We start from the raw sequence: 20572 nt of genomic DNA, 5'->3' as shown, positions 1-20572 counted from the left end.
CCTATTTTCCTATTTTCCTATTTTCCAATTTTATTTTCTGAAATTCCCAATAAATGCTTAGTTACATAGTCCTATTTTGGGTTGAAATCCACAAATTCCAATTTCCCATTAAGGTTTGGTTTTTTCGTTTGTAAGCCAAATTTATTGTTGTTAATGTAATGCTCTACTGCTGTAAATTACAGCCAAGGAGTTAATGGTGTAGTTTGCAATCCCATCAATTTAATTCACCAACTAAATACCGAAGTACATGGATCTTTTGTTGCCTTCGTTTTCCCTTCGCGGGATAGTATTGTTAAAGCTTCGGTGGCGATTTGTTTTGCATGTGTAAAATGTAGTCTGTAATGGATGTGTATGTATCGTATGTAGAATCACTTAATATTGCTGTTATATTGATGTATATTGCTTAATATTGCCTTTGTATTGTATTGCTAGTGTATGCATATTGCCACCCTATTAGATGTATATTGTCATACTATTGCTATCGTATTATCCTTATATTGCCCTAATATTGTGTCTATAGTGTATGTATATTGGCCTCATATTGCTATTATATCGTATGTGAATGGCATTTGCTCAAATAAGTCTCCACTTCGTTCAAAACCAGGATGATTTTTGGCATGCTTGGGCCAAATACAACAGAAAAAAAAATCCATTCAAGCTTCTACAATGGAACGCACAATAACCGTTTTACATGTCCTTCCAAGACCAGTGTGAAGTATCCTCGGATGGTACCGTAGAACTCTAGGTCCATCCGGAATTTGATAGAAGAAAACTTATTCAGAATCTTTCATATTTGTAACCACTTTGCTTGTTCTCGGAGGAAGAAACAAAAATAATCATAATAATAAACGGTGTGATTTCAATTATTTCAAAAGATTGATGTTAATACTGTTTGTTTGACATTATAAGGGCATGTCTCACACAATTAAGCCCACAAAATAAAGTAAACATGCTATAAGCTCCACAGTAATATTTACTTCATCTCTATAATCAGAATAATGGGGGAAAAAAAGCACGGAGAAATACATGAAATGAAAAACAACTCGGCAGTGACTGTGAGATTGTGTACATAAAACTTGGAACAACGTAACCAATTAAAGCTAAGGCATCTCATACGTATGCCTACAGAAAATAACAGTGTACGGTCATCTTCTTTAGAATATTGCAATCAACACTTGGTTGAGACCGACCTGCAAAAACAACTGGGTTAAGTACAAAGATAGAGTTTATGAATGGCAGTTCCAGAATTAAGACCTATGTTGATTTGTAACTCCCACCGAGTCAGTTCATAGTGCCAAATGCAGCTATCTGGCACACAGATATGACAAGCCAAAAGATCCCAAGAAAAAAAGCAAACTAAACAAGAAAAAAGAGGCATGCCATAAATGGGAACCTGAGCAGAAAGCATCACATAAGCATAGAAGCAGATTGGCTCCATTACAATGTTCAAGAATGATGTAAATACTAGATAAAAGAGTTGTTATTCAAACCTCAGCAGGTTTCTCGGTTTCATTCCTGGACCTTCAATATCGTCTTGCACAATAGCATCATTTGACTTCGTCAAACTTCCAGACAAAGACTCCGCAATTTCTTTTAGACCCTGCAACAAAGTGGCATGACTTAAATACAGAAGGAAACTAATCCAATATGCAAGATGAAAGACGAGTGATTGGTACCTGCTCCAGCTAAGATCAGCAAACACAGTATGAGGTTCCAAATTCCAATAACAACATAATGCTAAGTAGAAAAGTAGAATTGCTGCCGACATTATTTAAAACGAACTAAGTCAAAACTAAATTGAGAAATCTTAAGAAAGTTGTATGCTTCAGTAAGTCCACTAACAGATTCCCAGTGCAGGAAATGAAATTTACCTATATCACATAAATTGCAAACAAAACCACAGACACAAAATGTGAACAATGGCTACAAAAGCATCCATAAAGAGCAACAATATTTATATATGGAGGTGTACAAAATAGGTAACCTTCAAAATCGAAACAGTGTGTGTGCCATGTAAGGCAATTAGCCACTGCTTCTAGACTGTACAATATTACACCTCACAATATACAGCAGGGCCAAAGACCCGGGTTGCTACACATAATAACTAAACCTAGTAGCTCTAGCAAAAAGGCAGGAATTTCCAGCAAAGCATCCACGTCTGCATCTTCATATAAACGAGTTCCTGACATAATTAATGAGCACAGTGAATTCCCAAGTCCTAAGTCCACACTCAACTAAATTCACAGACATGAAGACATATACCTCATACATATGCCTCCCCCCTTAAACCCTCTATTGCAAGCTTCAGTTTGTAATATTTGGTCTTCAAAGGGTCAATTGTATGCAACGAAATCCCAGCACTAAGATGCTCCAAGAATTTTACGGTCATGATTCTGCAAGACGCACTATCAAGCCAATAAGTTGGGAAATTAGAACTGCATTTATGTAAAATAGTTTCTAAACTCCACTAAATTCACAAACCTTACCCATCTCGTTGTTGTGGCACATCTCCAATGGTGCAAACTGAGAATGGCGTAAAGCTTGACATCTGCAGCCCCCTTTGCTTAACCTCTTCAAGCTTAGAAGCTTCATAAAAGTGCATATTGTACAGCACTTGAGGCAGCGTCTCGGCAATAGGGCGAAGCAGTGCAACCAGCTTCTTTGTGGCGGTAAAATCAGAGTACGAGTCATACACAGTTGCAGTATGATTGACGAAATCAAGTTCGATTGCAACCCAGTGGGACAATTTCAGATTATATGGAAAATAGACCTTCCTAACTTTTGTCCAAGCTTGGCCATACCCGTGTTGCCACGTACCGCGCACATAGTGATGTATATTGTTCAGCTTGCTGGGTGTAAGGTCACTGATGTTTGAAGCAGCTGCCTTCTTCGCTCCACGTGTCTTGCCAGTCGCTTTGACCGGCTCTAGAAATTGCTGCACACATTGAAATGAAGCCATATTACATAATGACAACCAAAAGCAAATGAAGCAGTGAATGTTAAATGGTAACATGTTTACCTGCAAGCAACAATCTTCCATTGTCCACTGAGTTCCAAATACCAACGGATGTGCGAGTTGCTTTTTCGGATGAGAAAGGTTGCCATGTCCAAGTGTTGAAAGTTCACGTATATAATATCAGCACAATTTCATACAACTGTACACTTAATAAAGGTTAGAAAACAATTGAAGTATCGTAATAAAGTAGAGAATTGTGTATTCTTACCCTTGAGCTAATCCATTCCGTATCATCGATCAGTTTGTAGAAAAAATCAGCGCCCACCGAACATGATTCCAGCTGCACCTCCGCACTACAAGAGGCAAAAACGTAAATTCCCGATCAGAACTTAGGTGGTAATAGTTTTCACAACATATATAAAATAATATTGTCCCATTTAAAATAACAGTTTTCAGAACTTAGGCAAAAACGTAAATTCCCATTTAAAATCGTTTATATTGTAAAATAATATTCGTATACATGCTGTCAAATTATACTATAAGCACATTGGGCCGTGAGCAATCAATAATGTGGCCGTCATGCGGAGGCCCTACGGGCATAAGTTGAAATCCGGCTACAGTCCGGCTACAATGAGGGAGTTATATATGGCCCTTACGTCAGACAAATATAGAATTGACTTATATGTAGCAATTAGGTGAGACAAATATAGAATTCTTGCTAAGTAGGAAGCTACTTCACTGGGGAGTGGAATAATTTTGCCTCAATTGTAACAAAACTTTCAAATTCTATATATACATATGAAGAAACATGATAAAACAGGAAACAAAAAACTTGTTAGATTTTATCTCCATGTTTTAGTGGCCAATCATCTTGACTTTATTTGTCTCCATTTTTGTCCCCTTGAGCACCAATTGAGAATTCTTAGGTAAACTACTTATCTCTATTTGTTTCTCCACTTGAAATTGTAACGACAACCAAGCAATTGTATTTGTCTTCTATTTCAACTCTGTTTTTCTTCACTTCAAATGTGACCATAAGTTCAATTCTTTGTTCGCGTAATAATTTGTTTTAGATTAAGAAACTCTTTGAACACATAACCATAATCCAAGAGGTAACTGCCATATACACTTTAAAAACATCCTCGACTGCATTAATATTTTTTGTTATGAATAGAAACGTTTTATTGATAATCAAGAGGAAAAAACATCGATTAAACAATGAAAAGGAAAACTCCAGAACAACTAAAGAAAATCTAGGCAGCTATGACTGAAGATAAAACACTGAGGAAAGACACTAGCAGAGTCGAGGAACATGAGGAACATAACATGGAGGAGAAGACCAGATGCCATGGGCGGAAGGAGCCGTTATTACAACCCCTTCTAAATCTCTGTTATTGTCTTCTTTTGAGTCTAAATGTTATAATAATAAACTACAATTCAAAATTTCTTACTACCTATATTTAACAAAATACATTTAACAACAGCAGTCAATATTTTTTTGCTTTAACAAAGTCTGAATTTTGTTCATCACAAATATACACATGTATATTAAAGTGAACTTGGTAATTCTCTCATTTCTATATCAGCACATACTAGCATAACATGAAGATTGGATTTTGAAGGTAAAGAATCCTAACCTGATCTCGTTTTTCCAGCCAATGCAAAACTCCATTACTGCCTTCACATCTTCAATGGGAAGGGGTTTTGATGGATCAAAACATGGCGGGGTTTCAGTCGCATCCGACACACTCATCGTCCTCTTCTTCCTCAACGGATCAGTAAATGGACTACACAAAGTGTGGGACGGATGCTTCTGTCTACAGCCTTTACCTTTCTCTTCTTTTGTTTCAACACTTTTAGACCCTTCTCCATCACCAGCCATACTCACTTTCGGTATACTTGGAGGATTGATCGGACCTCCCGATGCCATACTATCACTTATTTTCCAATCTTCTAACAAAAACATCAGTCTTTTGCAGATTTCGTCACACCCGGCCACATCTTCCAGGGTAGGCAGCTTCTCGACTTGTGCATGCTCAGCTGCTTCATGCACTTCTAAGTGAGGAACGGAAGTGACAATTTCTGCCTCTTCGACTACCAAGGCTGCGGATGGTTCGGCTCCATCACCGGGGCTTTTTGTTTCCATTGCTGCCGGTTCTATATGCGGACTACCATAGTCATGTAATGGTCCTTCATTCATATGAGGACTACGGAGGTCCTCATGTCCTTCCCCACCCTCATTCAACACACTATTTATTTTTTTCAGCTGCTCTATCTCCCCCTTGAAATAATGTTCCATGGAAGCTAGGGTCTTGGCAAAATCCTCCACTGACTGTTTATATTTTGCAGACTCTGTTTCACGTTTCAAGGACTCCGTCCGTACAATTTCTTCCAACTGATGCACTCTCTTGCGAAGTCCTCGATTCGAAGCAGCTACTTTGGCCAATTCATCCTTTGTCCTTTCAAAGTCACGCTTCAAAGTGAGTAAATGAGTGGACGCGACTTTGCCCTGCATTAAGTTATAATGCAAATGTTACAATATTTCGAAAATATTTCCCATCAACAGCAGTTTTTTTCCTATGGTATTATGACGTATATATTGAAAAAAAAGTAATGCTTGCCTTAGAAGACGATGGAAGGCTAGCAATTTCAGCAATGTCCTCATCTTTTTCTTGCACAGAGGCAGAAGTTCTGGTTTTTGGTTCTTCGTCATCGCCAATCAACTCAACAACTTCTTCAGTGTCATCAACATCGTCACCCCAACTCCAATACGGCTGCTGCTTCTCAATTACAGATGGGCGGAGAGGTTGCACATCAACCTGCAATTTACAGAGATAAAAAACATATTATGAAACCTATAATTTGAATCAGAAGCATAACATTAGTATTATTAACAGAACTAACCTCTGCATTTTCAAAGACTTGGCTCATTACTTCGTGAAAACGAGGCAAACTATTGATTCTCCATTGTAGTATACGAGGGACTTGGGCATTCTGTTCGCGCACAACGATATGCAATGCAGCGAATGCTGGAAACACCTCAAAAGCCCATATCTGTTTTCAAGAAAAATATATCAATCACTGTAAACAAAGTAAATGGAACTTATACATAAACGGATATTTCCTCACCTGAAGTGCAAAGCCAAATCCTTTTATGTGGTACTCCCTTGGTCTACCACTTGCCATTGTCTTGGATTGCTTTGCTGATTTTTTGGTTTCTGGGGCACTTTGACTCGCTGGTACTCTGCGCACAGTGCCCTCAACAATGACGAATTTGTCTTGGCATATGACACAGCACCCCACGGATACTTCTGGAAGTCTTCAACATCTTCGGCCAATTTCAAGTAGCGCATGTCAATGTTGACATGCTTTTCACTGCCCAACAGCACAAACACAGCGAAATATAAAAGCCCAAACTTGAAGACGTCCTCCTTATCACTGTAGTCGATGAAGGCTTGTTCGAGTTCGGAAAGGCTGACCGTTTTATTGTTGCAGAAATACTTCTTCTTCAATGAGCAGTTGTCATTAGTTGCAGTCGGAATGAAGGGAAGCTTTCCAAACTACAGCCCTGTGATGACGCAAAACTGCTGCGCTGTGAACTGTATGACCTTGTTGCCAACGATGAATTTGATCCCGTTGACTTGAGAAACTGTCCTCGGGTCTGCCTTTCTCAACAACAAGCCATGGATAATTTGTGTCCTCAATTACTAACAAATGGCCAAAACAACTGTCCTTGTACCTTTGTAACTGTTGCCCACTAAATTTGTCCTTAATTGTACAGATCGCTGTTTTTGTATGGGAAAAGGTCAACGCCTTTCCCTGGATTTTTTCATCCGCAGCAATCATCAACTTTGATTTCGAGACCATATTTCCCTACACACCACCATTATACAAATAATTTCAAGCCTTTTAAATATACACAATTACAAGCAATAAACACACAATACAGATGCATCTCATGGCAATATGCACAAGATATATCAGTGATAAACCTACAATACAGCCCCAATAGAACTTTATATGCATTTCATGTTTGTTCACCAATGGCCCATGACAGAAAAAATACAAATTCATTGTACCTTCAACCCTTATATTTTCTCTCCACAAGTCTTGCTCTTATATTTTCCCATTTCCTTCTCTTATATTTTCCAATTTCCTTATGTTATATTTTCTGTCCACAAGCCGTGCTCTTATATTTTCCCACGTCCTTCTCTTATATTTTATCTTCAAAAGGCTTCCTACAAAAGTTTTTCCCATTTCATACACCTACAAGTGCAAAAAATGGGAAAAACTTTTGACTACAAAGTAACTACGGAGTCGAAGTGAAGTGAAGTGAAGCCTATCGTCGGATTTGACACAAGGGGGTAATAATGACACATTGTGCAGAAAAACATCATTTTATTTGAGAGAAACAATGTAATTCGTAAGCAGTGAACAGTGTGGATATAAAAAATAATTTAATCCGAATTGCCATTATTTAAACCTCAAACTAAATATGTTGTGTATTCCAGGTTGATTCATACATTGTTACATGTCAATAAATCAAGAAGCTGCGTTACGTAACCACAAAAAGCATGCTGAGAAATGAGAGGCATCACAAAAAACAGAAATCTAACCTCAGGGAGTCTGACAACAAAATATTTTATGTAGTCCCGTCCACTATTCTTTACAATATTCTCCAAAAGATAAAGTTATGGTGACTTCTGCTCACTAGAAACCTGCAAATTAGTTTCTACAATTAGATACTAAACACTAGTTACATCCAATATTGTTTGAACAAATAAGTGACTGATAAACCAAAGGCCTAACACGAAAATGCTTCCCGAATGAGAAGGGAAATGGGAAGGAGAAGCTATTTCAGTATAGGCTCTTCAAATCCATTTAAAAGATAGCACAAGCAACACATCTGCAGGTACTGTAACTTCTAAACTAGCCCATTGTGCACCCAAAACTAATATACATCCCCGCATATGGTTCTTTGCCCTTTGTTTACACATTCAATATTCATCCCCAAACTAAAATTCCAAATAATCACAACAGAATATGAAAAACAAAGATAACTTATCCATATCCAATATGCAAGCCCTAAACTTATCAATGACGTGTTTGTTTCACTGCCGTACAATGTATAGCCCAAATTACTTTCAAAGACGTACATTTAAAACAAGTCATAAAGGTGTGTCATTGAACTACATTTGTTGTTGTGGAACATGAATAAAACCATAATAAACCATTACAACCATAACAAACTAGCAATACAACAGCACTAAAATGAATATACAACGTCACTACATCAGCAATAACCCAGCAACAACAGAGCAATACAACATCAATACCAACAGCAAAACAACACCAGTGCAAGCATCATTCCACAAACAACAAACCCATTCACTGTTTCAAACAATGAATCATCGGAATCACAACATTTCAGACCTAAACCAATTTCAGTGAAACCCCTAAACCAATTTCTGAAAAACCCCTAAACCCTATACCCATTTCAGAGAACTCACTAAACCAATTTCAGAGAAAGCCCTAAACCTAAACCCTAAACCAATTTCAAACAAACCCATAAACGATTTTCATACAAACCCATAAAACCTTCGTTTTCCGTAAGAAAATTTCGATGAACAGTACCTGGTTCATGTAATCGATGGCATTGATCTTCAATTAACGGATTCCGTTGGGAGAGGAAGAGAGAAGAGAGAGTGAGACCTGAGCCACTAGAGACTGAGAGCGTGAGAGCTCAGCCACGAGCGACGACAGAGTGAGAGCTGAGTGACCAGAGAGTGGAGACTGTGAGAGACGGAGCCAAAGAGAGAGCTGATTCGCGAGAGGTGATTTTCAGAAAAAGTGTTAGGTGAGCAATAAATGTACAATAATTTTATATTTATAGGTGTTAGTTGTAAAAAAATTGGTTAGGGGGGGGGGGGGGGTGGGGGTGGTATTTTTAGTTAAGATTATAAAATTGGGGGTATATACCGCTATTTCCCAAAATATTTTGTGATACATAAAATAATGTTCAAATTTTGATCCACGTAATTTGCTCGCCATGTTTCGCTTTCATCCATGTACATTTCATTTTTGCCATTTTGCCATTGTAGTTTGATGCTTTTTGCAGTTTAAGCACATCTAAATTTCCGTCCAAATGCTTGAGTTCAAGATCAAGATGCGTAACCTCATCATTAACTACTAAGAAATAAACGTGATTTTGTTTTCCTAATGCCATTACTATCATTCCCTTTCCAGGTAAGTAAACATGCGATCCAAGATGCTTTACGTCTATGCCAGAGAGCCAAGAGGCTAGTCTTATGAACTAGGGACAACATTTAAAATCACCCAAAATGGGTAGTGATTTTCCCACTCCCCTTTTATCCACTTACACTCCATTTTTTTTTTAAAATTACATGTTTTCACTCTTCTTTTGTTCACTTACACTTCCTTTTATCTTATAGTTAAAAGTACTAAAAAACAAAAGGAAGTGTAGGTGGATAAAAGGGGAGTGAGAAAATCACCACCCTTTAAAATAACCCCTCTTGGTTGGTATAAACTTGTATAAGCTTTCTTTACGAAAGGCCTACTCATGATAAAAGTGGGGAAAAAGAAGAAAGAAAAACAGAAAAATCATCGAGTACATTGTGCGTGCCTTTTAGTTTCAGCTATTAGATAATGCTATGGCTACAATATATGCATTTTTACTCAAAATAAATCAATAAAACAAACAGTATTTGTAAGTCTTAGAAGTTACAAGGGACAGCTTAAATCTAATATGTCCAAAAGGAGTAATTAGTATTCGGTATATGAATAACCAACAGGGGCTAATATGGCATGGAGGCATAAACACAGCAGCTGATCGTTGAAAGAAATTGGAAAGATGATAATCAGTTGAGATACTATGTGCAGGAGTCTTAGAGCTGGCGCAGTGACTTACAGGAGAGTTCTCCGTGGCTTATCCATATGATAAATTGCTAGAATGTATTTCGAGTGCATCTGGAATAGATCAGTCAAGATCTCCTCGTCTGTATAAATGGAAGCGATCAGGAGCGCAAATGTAGTGTGGAAAAGAAAGAGGAACAATCTTTTAAAGCCTCATCAAGAAAAGCAAGCGAGAGGGGTCCTTGAGAAGGCAATGCCTATCTGAACCAAAGAAGCTAAAGGCAACATCTGATGAACCTGTTCAGTGCTTCCATCCCTTTGGATGACCGTCTTCCATGTATGGCTCTAAAAATCCAATAAACTGAAATTCCACAAGGAAACACAATCACTTTATTGCTTTTTAGAAAAAGGGTATTTCAATCTATATGCTTAAGCTTCATATTGAGGAAACTTGATGCTTAAGCTTCTTTCAATAATTAATTTAACATGTTTAACTAAATGGTACAACTGTAGTTCAGGTTGCCAAAAGCCCCAACAGTATTAGTTAGACATGATTTAGGCCCATGGTGAAACTTTAGATTGAGTTGAGTATGGATAAAAGCATAGTTAGGGATGATCACAGATACCTTGCTACCATCTTCCGACCACCGTGCACCATATCCTTCAGCAACCCTTATTTCAAAGACAACACCGTGTGGTTGAACACTATGCACATTTAACCAGCAACAATGTGTCATTAATCGACTGATGACATCCAATGCGAGCCTGTTTTTATTGGAATCTATAAAGAGCAAAAGGAAAAAGGAAACACAACTGATCTTAATAAAAAAAACATAAAATCACAGTATTTGTATATCAACACATAATCACATGAATAAAACTTAGTTGTAAACATTTATACCCAAAAACTCAAAATACACGAGTAGCAGTGCACAAAGCTTGTCACATTCGACCATAGAATGATGTATTCAATTCATTATCAAAACCAAAAAACATTTAAAATATATTAGGACCTTGACCAATAAGGTTAAAGTGTTTAGTGTTCTTATCCTCTAGCCTCTAATTTATGCGAATATCCAAGAAAGATGTGTGAATCTTCTATACAATCAACCTACAAACCTGTGTTAGTACTTACGAATTTAAATAACACTATGGTAGCAGAACACTGATGTTCAGAGGTTTTGTCAAGAAACATAAATATCATTATTATTTTCATAATTGTTCTCATACCTCTAGTGCTTAAGCAAATTTCTATACTTTAAATTATGAATTTTTTTTCTTTGTAGTTTTGAGTGAGAGTTGCTGTGTCCAACACCAGGTGATGGAAGCGTGATAGTCAAGAAAATTTATATAAGCAAAATAAACTAACATAATCAAAAAAATCCCAAATTTCTAGGCCTTTTAAAGAAAGACAGGTTGTATGTAACCATAATTAAATGTGTGAAAGAATCAATAACAAACAAGATACTAATAATAATCTCCAGAGTCTAGATTTAAATCAAGGCCTTAACAGTTTCTCACCACTTCCATCTAAGGAACCCCAATATTTACTGCTACTCCGATGTGCATGTTTTGCCAAGGCCCTAGCTCCATGAGTCAATGTACTACCTTCAACCTGTAGCCAGAAAGAATGAAGTAAATAAAAAGCATGCAATACATAAATCAGTCTCTGAAGCCTCTAGGAATAAACATGCAGAAAACAGAAGTATATTGTCTATCTTTTTATTTATTTATTTATATATTTTGTACCCAGAAATCCACCAATTCAAAAGCTATGTGCTGTTTTCACACCAGTTACTAGATCAGTCTGTCACATGATCACAAATAAGTGGCTTCATAATCAACAACCAGGATTCTATTTTATTTTTTATTTTTTAAAGGAATTAACCAAAAATCTTTTCTGTTTCTGATTTAATCATTTTAGAAGTTTAGGAGGTTTCTAAATGCCTACTCTACAGCAAAGAAAAGAGCATCTAACAATGCAATTTTCCCAAGCAATCATTGTTGTACATTCAATTTATATGGCAGCACAAATGATGACAGAAGAGTAGATGTTGGCGGGGGTAGAGCATCTGGAGTAGATCCTGTGGTATGTGCCAGACCAAGAAGGCCTTGAAGACCCCCCAGACTCAATCCCTGAATACAAGAATATAACTGTCAAAACTTTCACACAACCATTGTGAACTTCTATCAACTCAAGGCAGCTGTTTATGTACAAAATGTCTCAATAAGAGGAGATTAGAGCACTAGGTTCACAAGTAAACTACACATCCACACACTGATAGGAATGTGTCTAAGAACGCAGAAAGAAATACACTTACAAAGAGCATTCTAGCTAATGAAATGTAAGGCTGGAGAGGAAACTTTGAAACACAAATCGCAAGAACACCATTTGACCTTTCCTTTTCTTCGGTGTAAAACTTTCTGTAAATTTGCGCACCTGCAAGCTGCACACCCATTAATATCAAGAAATTTTTACAAAAGCCATAAATCACTTGTTGATGACAGGAAAAAAATAATTAAGACATTTAGGGTGTTGGTGTGGTTCTTCCATAAGACCAAATTAAAATGGTTTAAAGCATTGAAAATACATATTAGGGTGATTGAAAACATATTTTCCTAACATTCATGACTGATAGTGATCTCAATATTCTCCACTCAACCCCTTATACAAGTAACGTAGGAGATAAAAGGCACTAAATAGATTGAAGATCCAACAACTATAGTTGACAATGATGAGTGTAAGATGCAGAGAAAATTCTAGAGTAGCAAGATAGGTTGAAATATGGGTAAGCTTATATGCTGAATAGAAAGGTCCTTCCTTCAGTCAATGTATAGTTGGAAAAATCCAACAAACAAAAAACTTATGACTCTTCTTCGAACACAGAAAATAAGCTTGAATATTTCTGTCACAACCCAAAGTTGTGAATATGAGTGCAAGGGATATGATAAACTTTGCACCAAACCCAGTTTGCGCATTATGAAAAATCTTCCACATTTGTAGGTATTTCTAATACATCAGATCACTATATAGCCTGATTGTAGTGCTGACCACGATTATGACCACTTAGGTAATGTGTGCAGACAGTGTTCTCATTATCAGGAACCAACCAGTGTTCTTGCACTCCCGTTTTTATATGATCAAATGATTATATTATCCATAGTACTTTAAAGTTTGTCTTTTGAATATATTAACCAAATGCCAGATTTTGTTTCTCAAAAGCCCTTAGATCCAGTTCGAAATCTTATAATCAAGATAACCATACAACAAGAGAAATCTTTTTAGCTATACATCAAACCCTTATTAACTTGGTACCGTATGAGCTGATAAATCATGTTACAAACTGGCATGGTACCTAAAAAATAAAAAGCAGCTACCTTCTTCAATGGTTTCAACTCCAGGAAGGACTTTAGAAAGACCCTCTGCCTCCATCATATCAGAGAATGAAGAATAACTGTGAATATCCTGTAAATGCATTAAGTCAAACTGCAGCCACGTGGATATACAAAAACAGAAACTAATAACACAAAAGCATTGGCACCTGAACTTCAAATAGTAGACATTTATTGAAGAGAATCAAAGATCCTGAGTCAATTCTGCAACCAGAAAATAAAAACACATGAAAGATATGTTCATTTAGCATACCTGGAAAAAAAAAAAAACCTAGTGGATGAACAATTAATGGTTAAAATTGGAACATTGATTAGATGGAAGTAAAACAAAAAATGAATGGGAATCAATAATGCAATTCTTGAACAAAATCTCATGCCCACATTAAAGCCAGTGCCAGTTAACAAGAAGCATTATCTCTACTCTTCTTTTTAAGCATTGATTTTCCAATCTTGAACCTCCGAAACAGTATGATGCGGACATCATTGATTAGTTTCCTAGGTTCTCTAAGTTTCCCAGATTTCAATAGGATTTCTAGTTTTTCCAGATTTCTAAGTTCCCTATTTTATTCGGGTTAGGATTTCTGTTTTAGTAAGGGATTTTTATCCTATTGTCTCTAGGTTTTAGTTTGCTATAAATACCCCCCATGTAATTCATTAGAGATTAGATTTGAGTTATAAGAAAAGTTTATTATTCCAGAGATTGGAGATTTCTGGTGTGAAGCTAAGGTCAGGTGTGCCCCTGGAGTGATTCCAGAACTATCCTTATTCGTTTAATTCTCTGTTTTCATTGTTTTTGCTTCAGCTAAACTACCTAAATCTACAATTCACCCATATCCTACATCACAGTAACCATAATGTGCTGCAAGCATGGGATATTTTGTATAGAAAAACAATAAATAAATAAAAAGGCTTATTTACTGTTTCACCCCCTGGAACGGACACTTGGTCTCACTTTACCCACTCAAACTGAAATTTTCTCATTTAACCCCTGAATATCTAAAAATTGCTGAAATTGTCACACTTTACCACTTTCGTCCACTTCCATCCACAAAACCATTAAATGTGATGACGTGGCATGCACATTCTAGTAATTTTAGTTCCTTATTATCTTCTCTCTTCTCTCTCCCCCTATGTCCCTCTGCCTCTCCCTTCCCTCCCCTCCCCTCGCAAAACCCAACCCCCACCCTAGACCTAACCCATCCATGGAATTACTCAACACACCCAAACCACCACCACCACTCAAAATTTTTAAACAATATCGTCAACAGCCACTCCCCATATTCTCTCTTGGCAGAGAGAGAGAGAGAGAGAGAGAGAGAAGAAAGAAGAGGAGGAGGGGTGGGGAGCGATGGGGGTTGGGTCTAGGCAGGGGATGGGAGAGAAGAGAGAGGCAGAGAGAAGAGAGAAGAGGGAAGAGGGAAGAGGGGTAGGGGTGGGGTGCGATGGGGGTTGGGTTGGGGAGGGGAGAGAAGAGAGAGGCAGAGGGAGTGAGATGAGAGAGAGTGAGAGAGGCAGAGAGAAGAGATAAGATAGATGGCTAAAATTACTAGAATGCCTATACCACATCAGCACCCTTAACAGTTTTGTGGACGGAAATGGACGGAAGTGGTAAAGTGAGAAAATATTAGCAATTTTTAGAGATTCTGGGGGTTAAGTTTGAAAATTTCAGTTTAAAGGGGTAAAGTGAGACCGAGTGTCCGTTTCAGGGGGTGAAACAGTAAATAAGCCTTAAAAAAAAGTGTACTATGAAGGGCGAAAGAAACATAAAAGTTCATAGTGGACAAGAAATAACCACAACACACTATCCACATAATAAAATCAGCCACCAACCATAATCAGAACAATGATCCATCACTGCTCATGCATTTTTCTTTTTTTTTTCCCCCCCGAGAAGAAGCATAATTATTATATTAATAACAATGGGAAGTACAATCAAAGGGACCAGCAGTTCACAAAATATACAACCCTCGTCCTGCAATAAACAAGAGACCGAAAACAGTATATGAAATACAGAATCCAACCATGCATTAAATAGAAGCAAAAGATGCCCAAACAACAATCAGGAGAACTATGACAGACCAGCTTCTCAATCCACATGTAAGAGAAAGAGTAGACAATCACGAAAGACAGAACAGACCAAGGTTCATAGAGGCCCAAAATCTAGCCTTATCCCATAACTTCCACAACTTTGCTCTCAAAGATTAAACTGTTCTCCTTACCATCCATATCACCAGAAAATAGCTAGGGCACTGTCCACAAAACTTTTGATAGGCTCCACCTTCAAAAGCACGAAAACTCTAAAAATAAAGATTTACATGATAAGGCAGCAACCAACTCAACCCAGACCACTGAAAACAATTATACTCCAGCCAAAAAGCCACCAAACAATGAATGAACAGATGATCAATGGTCTCCGCATCCCCTTACATATAGGGCACTAGTGAGAGGACAAACAACAATGTGGCCTCTTCAGTTGAAGAACCTCACTAAATATTCACCCTTCCATTAGTAGCAATCCAACCAGTTCAAGAAAGCCCTAGCCAAAGGAGAGGTACCTTCTAAAAAACTCTTCCTTCTTTAGATACTGACTCAAGACTGCACTATGATCTAAGTCCCCCACCCATTTTTTCTTTTTACTTAACAGGAACCCCATTCATAAAGCCTCACCTGTATGAAGAGGAAGGACTATAATTTATGGATATGTTTATCTTGTACATGCATTGTCCTTGTGAAGCTATATGATTCTCACACTTATTAAGATATTGTCATAGAGCTTTCCTCCAATAAATTGATGGGGTGAGAAAATTCAGTTCAGTTTTACGACTCCAATTTTGATGACTCTCATTGTTTTTATTTAATGGAAATAAACAAACAAAATAAATCAATAAAATGGAATGCTATGTACAGAATGCATGAAAAATAAACATAGCAATGCATTTAGGTAGTTAAATGAGACTCTTGGTATCAATGTTAGACAACATAACCTATGCAGGTTTTTGTTTAAAAAATTAAACTCAATGGCTATATTAAATTGAGAATAAGAAATCATATACTACTTTAAACAGAAATCGCTGTTAAACTCAGCCAAGGGAAGAGCCATCATATGAGAGGCACCATCTAAGTGAATGAAAAAACCAATCTACTTTAATATTCCAACAAGCCTAAATACATACTGGTATATGCATGAAACTCGAATCGTCGTACCTACTGCAATTACCCAAAGCACACCTTCCTTCAATTGTTTTGAGGCCATCTATGGACAATGCCAAATAAATTGATAGAATAAGCTTCACTTTGTAGAGGATAGAAAATTATATCAAAAGATTTTCAACCATGCTATTTATTACAAAAATAAAAAATAGTTACGTGCCTGCAGCAAACATGGAACTTTAGAATAGAAACTCATTACTACCTTTAAGCTGCGAAAAGAAAGGCTCCTGAACATGAAGCTCAATTTTAACAGTCTTCAATACCTGGTGAAAGGCAACAAATTTTTTCATTAAATAATGAACCTACTTTAAATATGAAAACATCAAGATTAAATGTAGCAAAAATGACACCGCTAATTGTAGTTTACATTTACTAATTCAGATCCCTTCTCTGAGATCAGCTTCTGCCATTCATTTTCTTTCTCCTTCAAGGCACTTTCTTGATGAATAATGGCCATATTGTTGCATGAACCGAAAAGGGTACCAGAAGCTATGGATTCATGCAAAGCCAATGCGAGACGCTTGTATAAAGGGTATGGTGGAATCCCTTCAAAAATACCTGCATAATGGGTATATTTGAATACAATACAATCCAAAGAGTCCATGAATCAAATTCAGATGAAAAGTCACCTAAAGCGTGTAAATCTCAATCATACAATGCATATATACATTTCTGGCCTCACTCACATACATACATTACATACGTATTACATGCATAAACCCACCGGAAATTCAAAATTAAAACTTACAATGAAAAGCTATAAAAATTGGGGCATAGTATCCAAGAATTTTACTGCAAAGCAATGGAAAATGAAGGATGAATTAATTATTGTACCAGTAGAAGAATCGAAGTGGGAAGGGGAGGAGAGGTCGTTTGGCTCGGGTTTGAGGAGGCGGGAGCACAATTCCTTGGGCAGCCCTAGATCGATTTCTAGGGTTCCGTTTGTGCAAGATTGGAGAGTGAACTTCAAGAGCTCTTCAATAGTGTCTTTCAGGTTAACCCTTGGCATTGAGACGGGGATATTCGATGCCTCCATTTCTTGCTCTGCTTTTGTCCCAAAGAAAATGGGCTGACGCATTTCTGCTCTAAGTTATTAACGAGCCTGGAGATGGAACACGTTAATAGCCTCTTGGCGCCAAAAGGTATCTCCTTTTTTTTTTTCATTTTTTTTTTTCATAAATTTCACTTTCCAATTCCCAAAACCCGTGAACAAATATTGTCAAAAAAAAAAATGCTACTACCTCTTTGATAAGCACAGGAATGCTCGATCGAGAAAAGCAAGCAAAGAAGCAGCAGGATGCGGAATATGAAGGAGCTAGGGGTAGAGCCAATAACCAATTGAAGAGCCCTCTCAATCATATGCTCTTGCCAATGACATAGATTGTATATACTCTCGCCGATTAAGGCACATATAAAAAGACTTCGGAATTGAATAAAAAAAACTCTTAACATTGTTTTTTCAATTGAGAAAATTATAAATTGTTGTAATATAAATGTGGATACCCGATGTGGTGGTGAAAGATGAATAAGCAACATTTACTGCAGCTGAAGACTTGGTGGTGTATCTATAGGCAAGGTACACGAAAAATTAATCGCATGTTTAATAATCCGTAGTAAGGTGAGAAGGAATTGAATTGAGGAGTCAAAATATATATTTTTATTGAAGTTGTTTAGTAAATTATTTGGAATTGGGGTAGGAATAGTACCGATTCCTTATAAGTTGTTTACTAAGTTCCCATGAATTGGAATTGAAACTAATTTGATTACTAAAATGCCATTGTTGTTAGATTAAAGTGGATGGCAAATTTGGAATTTTAAGGATATAATAGGTAAAACAGATATCCTAATGGGCAGGGACGGACCCAAGATTTCAAATTGGGGTGGGTTGAATTTACATTACGCACAAATCTATTAAGAAGATAGAAAACTCGACAATACGAGTGAATTTCATTGATCACAAAAAATATATCCTAATCAAGAGGACATAATGAGCTTTACCCCACAAAATTCATTTAGTACATATGGCTTTTTCGTTTTCTACGGGTAGGGGTGTGTGAAGTGAAAGACATGTTATTTTCTATCAAAAAAGAAAATAGGAGTATTTTCGAACAAAAAATTGGGGTTTAGCCTTTGGCTTTTTGTACCCAAAAAAAATAAAAAAGGTGAAGGTGTACCCAAGTGGCGCACAACCAATAAAAGAGTCCAGTGCATGGTTGTCTATTGGCTGGGCTAGGTATATTAGTTTAGGCTGAAAAAACACAAAGTCACCTAGGCTATAGCCCAGGTTAGCCAAAGGGTAGGCCCATCTCTGTTGATGGGTTAGTTCTCTAGGAATTCGAATAGCACCTCCTACCCATGAGTCCAATTCCTCCAAAATCAAGAGTTAAATTCCTGATTTTGGGTGGGCCCCATTTTCATTCCTTTATGTTAAGCAAACACATAAGTAATTTGTAATCGGAATCCAACTCCTTATTTTGATTCCGATTATGGATTAGTAAATGTTGTGTGAAGACCAATTCAGTCTCAAGTAGTTGGGGTCATTATTGATAAGAAGAAAGAGGTTCGCCTATAAAATGATGAAATCTTCGAGTATTTGAAGACGGACCATAAATGAAGTTGAAATCATGAGGAAATCCTATGAAACACTATTTCTCAGTGTAGAAAAATTACAAGAGAGAGCAAATACAATTCTATCGGTTGTAGCATCATAAAAGTAAATACAATTCTATTATCATATTTCATCTATTTCACAGCACTTTATTAGCACAAAAACTCTCAATATATTTAAAGCCATAAAGATATGCATAACTTTAACGAGGCAATTATGCATCAATATTGTATCGATGTTGGCGAAAAAGATATCCAAAGTCTGGTCACTTCTAGGAGGAACCCCTCCTCTTCATCTCGTAGGATCTAGTTAAATCACCCACAAATTGCCCGAGTGATGATTCATTTTACTCAATTGAGTAAGTAATGCTCAAGAATCATTCGTATTACTCAACGGTGGCCACCCGTAAAACTTAGTAAAGCACACCATCACTTTGCTTCCCCAACATTTTCAATCTTTTCACCAATAAATTGATCTTAATATTTCTTTGATAAACAAATTAATATGATCTTTCCACATAAGCGCTAAACCCCACCTCAACCCCCTCAGCCATGACCATTTGTGGATACTCATTGCTCAAACATGTGATTAAACTAAGGTTCTCAAAATACATGTGATCTTTAGTACATCATATCTCGCAAAGAAACACAATAACTGAACCTTCTTGGCACAGTATAACCTTTAGCCCATGAATTGTCCAAGGGTTCCCACACCCTTGGTACTTTTGGCTTTGAATCAACCTCTATCGATTGTGTGTAAAGAAAAGTTAGAGAATAAAAAATTCTTCATTGGACACTTCTTCTCAGTGGGCAACAAAGGCTAAGCAGGATAAGATTACAGTTGATCAAGAACAATGAGTTAAAAGTTGATTGAGTACCACAAGTTAACTTAGTTGGCGACATGATATCGATACATTATTAATGGCAAGTCGAGAGTCAACTCACTTCTAGGAGGAAACTTGTCCTTCTCTTCATTACATAGGATCTAGTTAAAATCACCCAAACATAGCTCAAGTGGATGATTTCTCTGACCCAACTAAGTAAGTAAAGCCGAAGGTTTATCCCTATTACTCATAGATGGCTACTTATAACACCCATTTAAATGACATCGCTTTCTTCCCTAACATTTCCAATCTTCACATAAATACGATGATCTAAATAACACTCCAAAGTATAGAGTGCAATCACATATTCAAATAACAATCACAAAGTACCCTAACTCTTATTAATCTTTTGCCCAATTACTTCATCACAGTATGGATTACAATTTCTCAAAACATAAAATCCATATTCAAAATAACCAAGAATCTCAAATATCAAAATAGTCAAAATTCCAATATTAAGCAATATATATATCCCATAGTCAGAATAATCCATTTTTTTAATGCACATTAATTCAATCGATAAAAATAATGCACTTTTAAAACAAAATCCACTCACAAGTAGTCCCACGCTGCTTGACTCTAAGAGGGTCCCGCCTGTTGAGTACAAGCAGCCAGAGTACTTATTTAAAAGAAATACGAGGGTGCAATT

At 36.9% G+C, this 20572-nt stretch overlaps 2 protein-coding genes and 1 long non-coding RNA gene across 3 annotated transcripts in view; all 3 read right to left on the bottom strand.

Annotated features, from left to right (window-relative positions):
- Positions 1-1144: 1144 nt before the first annotated feature.
- The window catches only part of LOC148297517 (uncharacterized), a 60473-nt gene continuing 41045 nt past the window's right edge, over positions 1145-20572 (bottom strand). Inside the window, exons 2-3 of the long non-coding RNA XR_015825634.1 lie at positions 1491-1600; positions 1145-1190 (exon numbers count right to left, since the gene is read on the bottom strand). This is a non-coding gene — a long non-coding RNA (uncharacterized LOC148297517). The remainder of the gene's footprint in view (positions 1191-1490; positions 1601-20572) is intronic.
- On the bottom strand, positions 4539-5943 carry LOC148297519 (uncharacterized). The gene is made up of 3 exons (XM_088246747.1): positions 5861-5943; positions 5578-5775; positions 4539-5465 (listed from the first exon to the last, which is right to left on the bottom strand). The coding sequence occupies exons 1-3, from the start codon at positions 5885-5887 to the stop codon at positions 4539-4541; spliced, it is 1152 nt and encodes a 383-aa protein (XP_088102873.1). The 5' UTR covers positions 5888-5943.
- On the bottom strand, positions 9584-17835 carry LOC110763145 (RNA-binding ASCH domain protein). Its single transcript, XM_021965902.2, has 13 exons — positions 17674-17835; positions 17267-17534; positions 16800-16990; positions 16635-16695; positions 16427-16475; positions 13372-13426; positions 13208-13295; positions 12151-12269; positions 11840-11965; positions 11351-11444; positions 10456-10610; positions 10127-10190; positions 9584-9972 (listed from the first exon to the last, which is right to left on the bottom strand). Exons 2-12 carry the CDS (start codon positions 17508-17510, stop codon positions 10131-10133), a joined length of 1242 nt encoding a protein of 413 aa, XP_021821594.1. The 5' UTR covers positions 17511-17534; positions 17674-17835; the 3' UTR covers positions 9584-9972; positions 10127-10130.

The sequence above is a fragment of the Prunus avium genome, chromosome 1 (assembly GCF_965620075.1).
Source record: "Prunus avium chromosome 1, drPruAviu1.hap1.1, whole genome shotgun sequence".
NCBI lineage: Eukaryota > Viridiplantae > Streptophyta > Magnoliopsida > Rosales > Rosaceae > Prunus > Prunus avium.
Note: the sequence above shows the minus strand (reverse complement) of the source record. Positions and strands in the feature narration are given on the sequence as shown.

What these genes read in the sequence shown, in the direction of transcription:
- LOC148297519 (XM_088246747.1), bottom strand. Translation starts at nt 5,887, where the DNA reads ATGAGCCAAGTCTTTGAAAATGCAGAG. An exon ending in AAGTCTTTGAAAATGCAGAG is followed by an intron (nt 5,776 to 5,860) that starts GTTAGTTCTGTT and finishes TGTAAATTGCAG; the next exon opens with GTTGATGTGCAACCTCTCCG. An exon ending in GCCTTCCATCGTCTTCTAAG is followed by an intron (nt 5,466 to 5,577) that starts GCAAGCATTACT and finishes AACTTAATGCAG; the next exon opens with GGCAAAGTCGCGTCCACTCA.
- LOC110763145 (XM_021965902.2), bottom strand. Translation starts at nt 17,510, where the DNA reads ATGCGTCAGCCCATTTTCTTTGGGACAAAAGCAGAGCAAGAAATGGAG. An exon ending in TGCTGCCATATAAATTGAAT is followed by an intron (nt 11,445 to 11,839) that starts GTACAACAATGA and finishes TTCTGGCTACAG; the next exon opens with GTTGAAGGTAGTACATTGAC. An exon ending in GGGTTCCTTAGATGGAAGTG is followed by an intron (nt 10,611 to 11,350) that starts GTGAGAAACTGT and finishes TGCTCTTTATAG; the next exon opens with ATTCCAATAAAAACAGGCTC.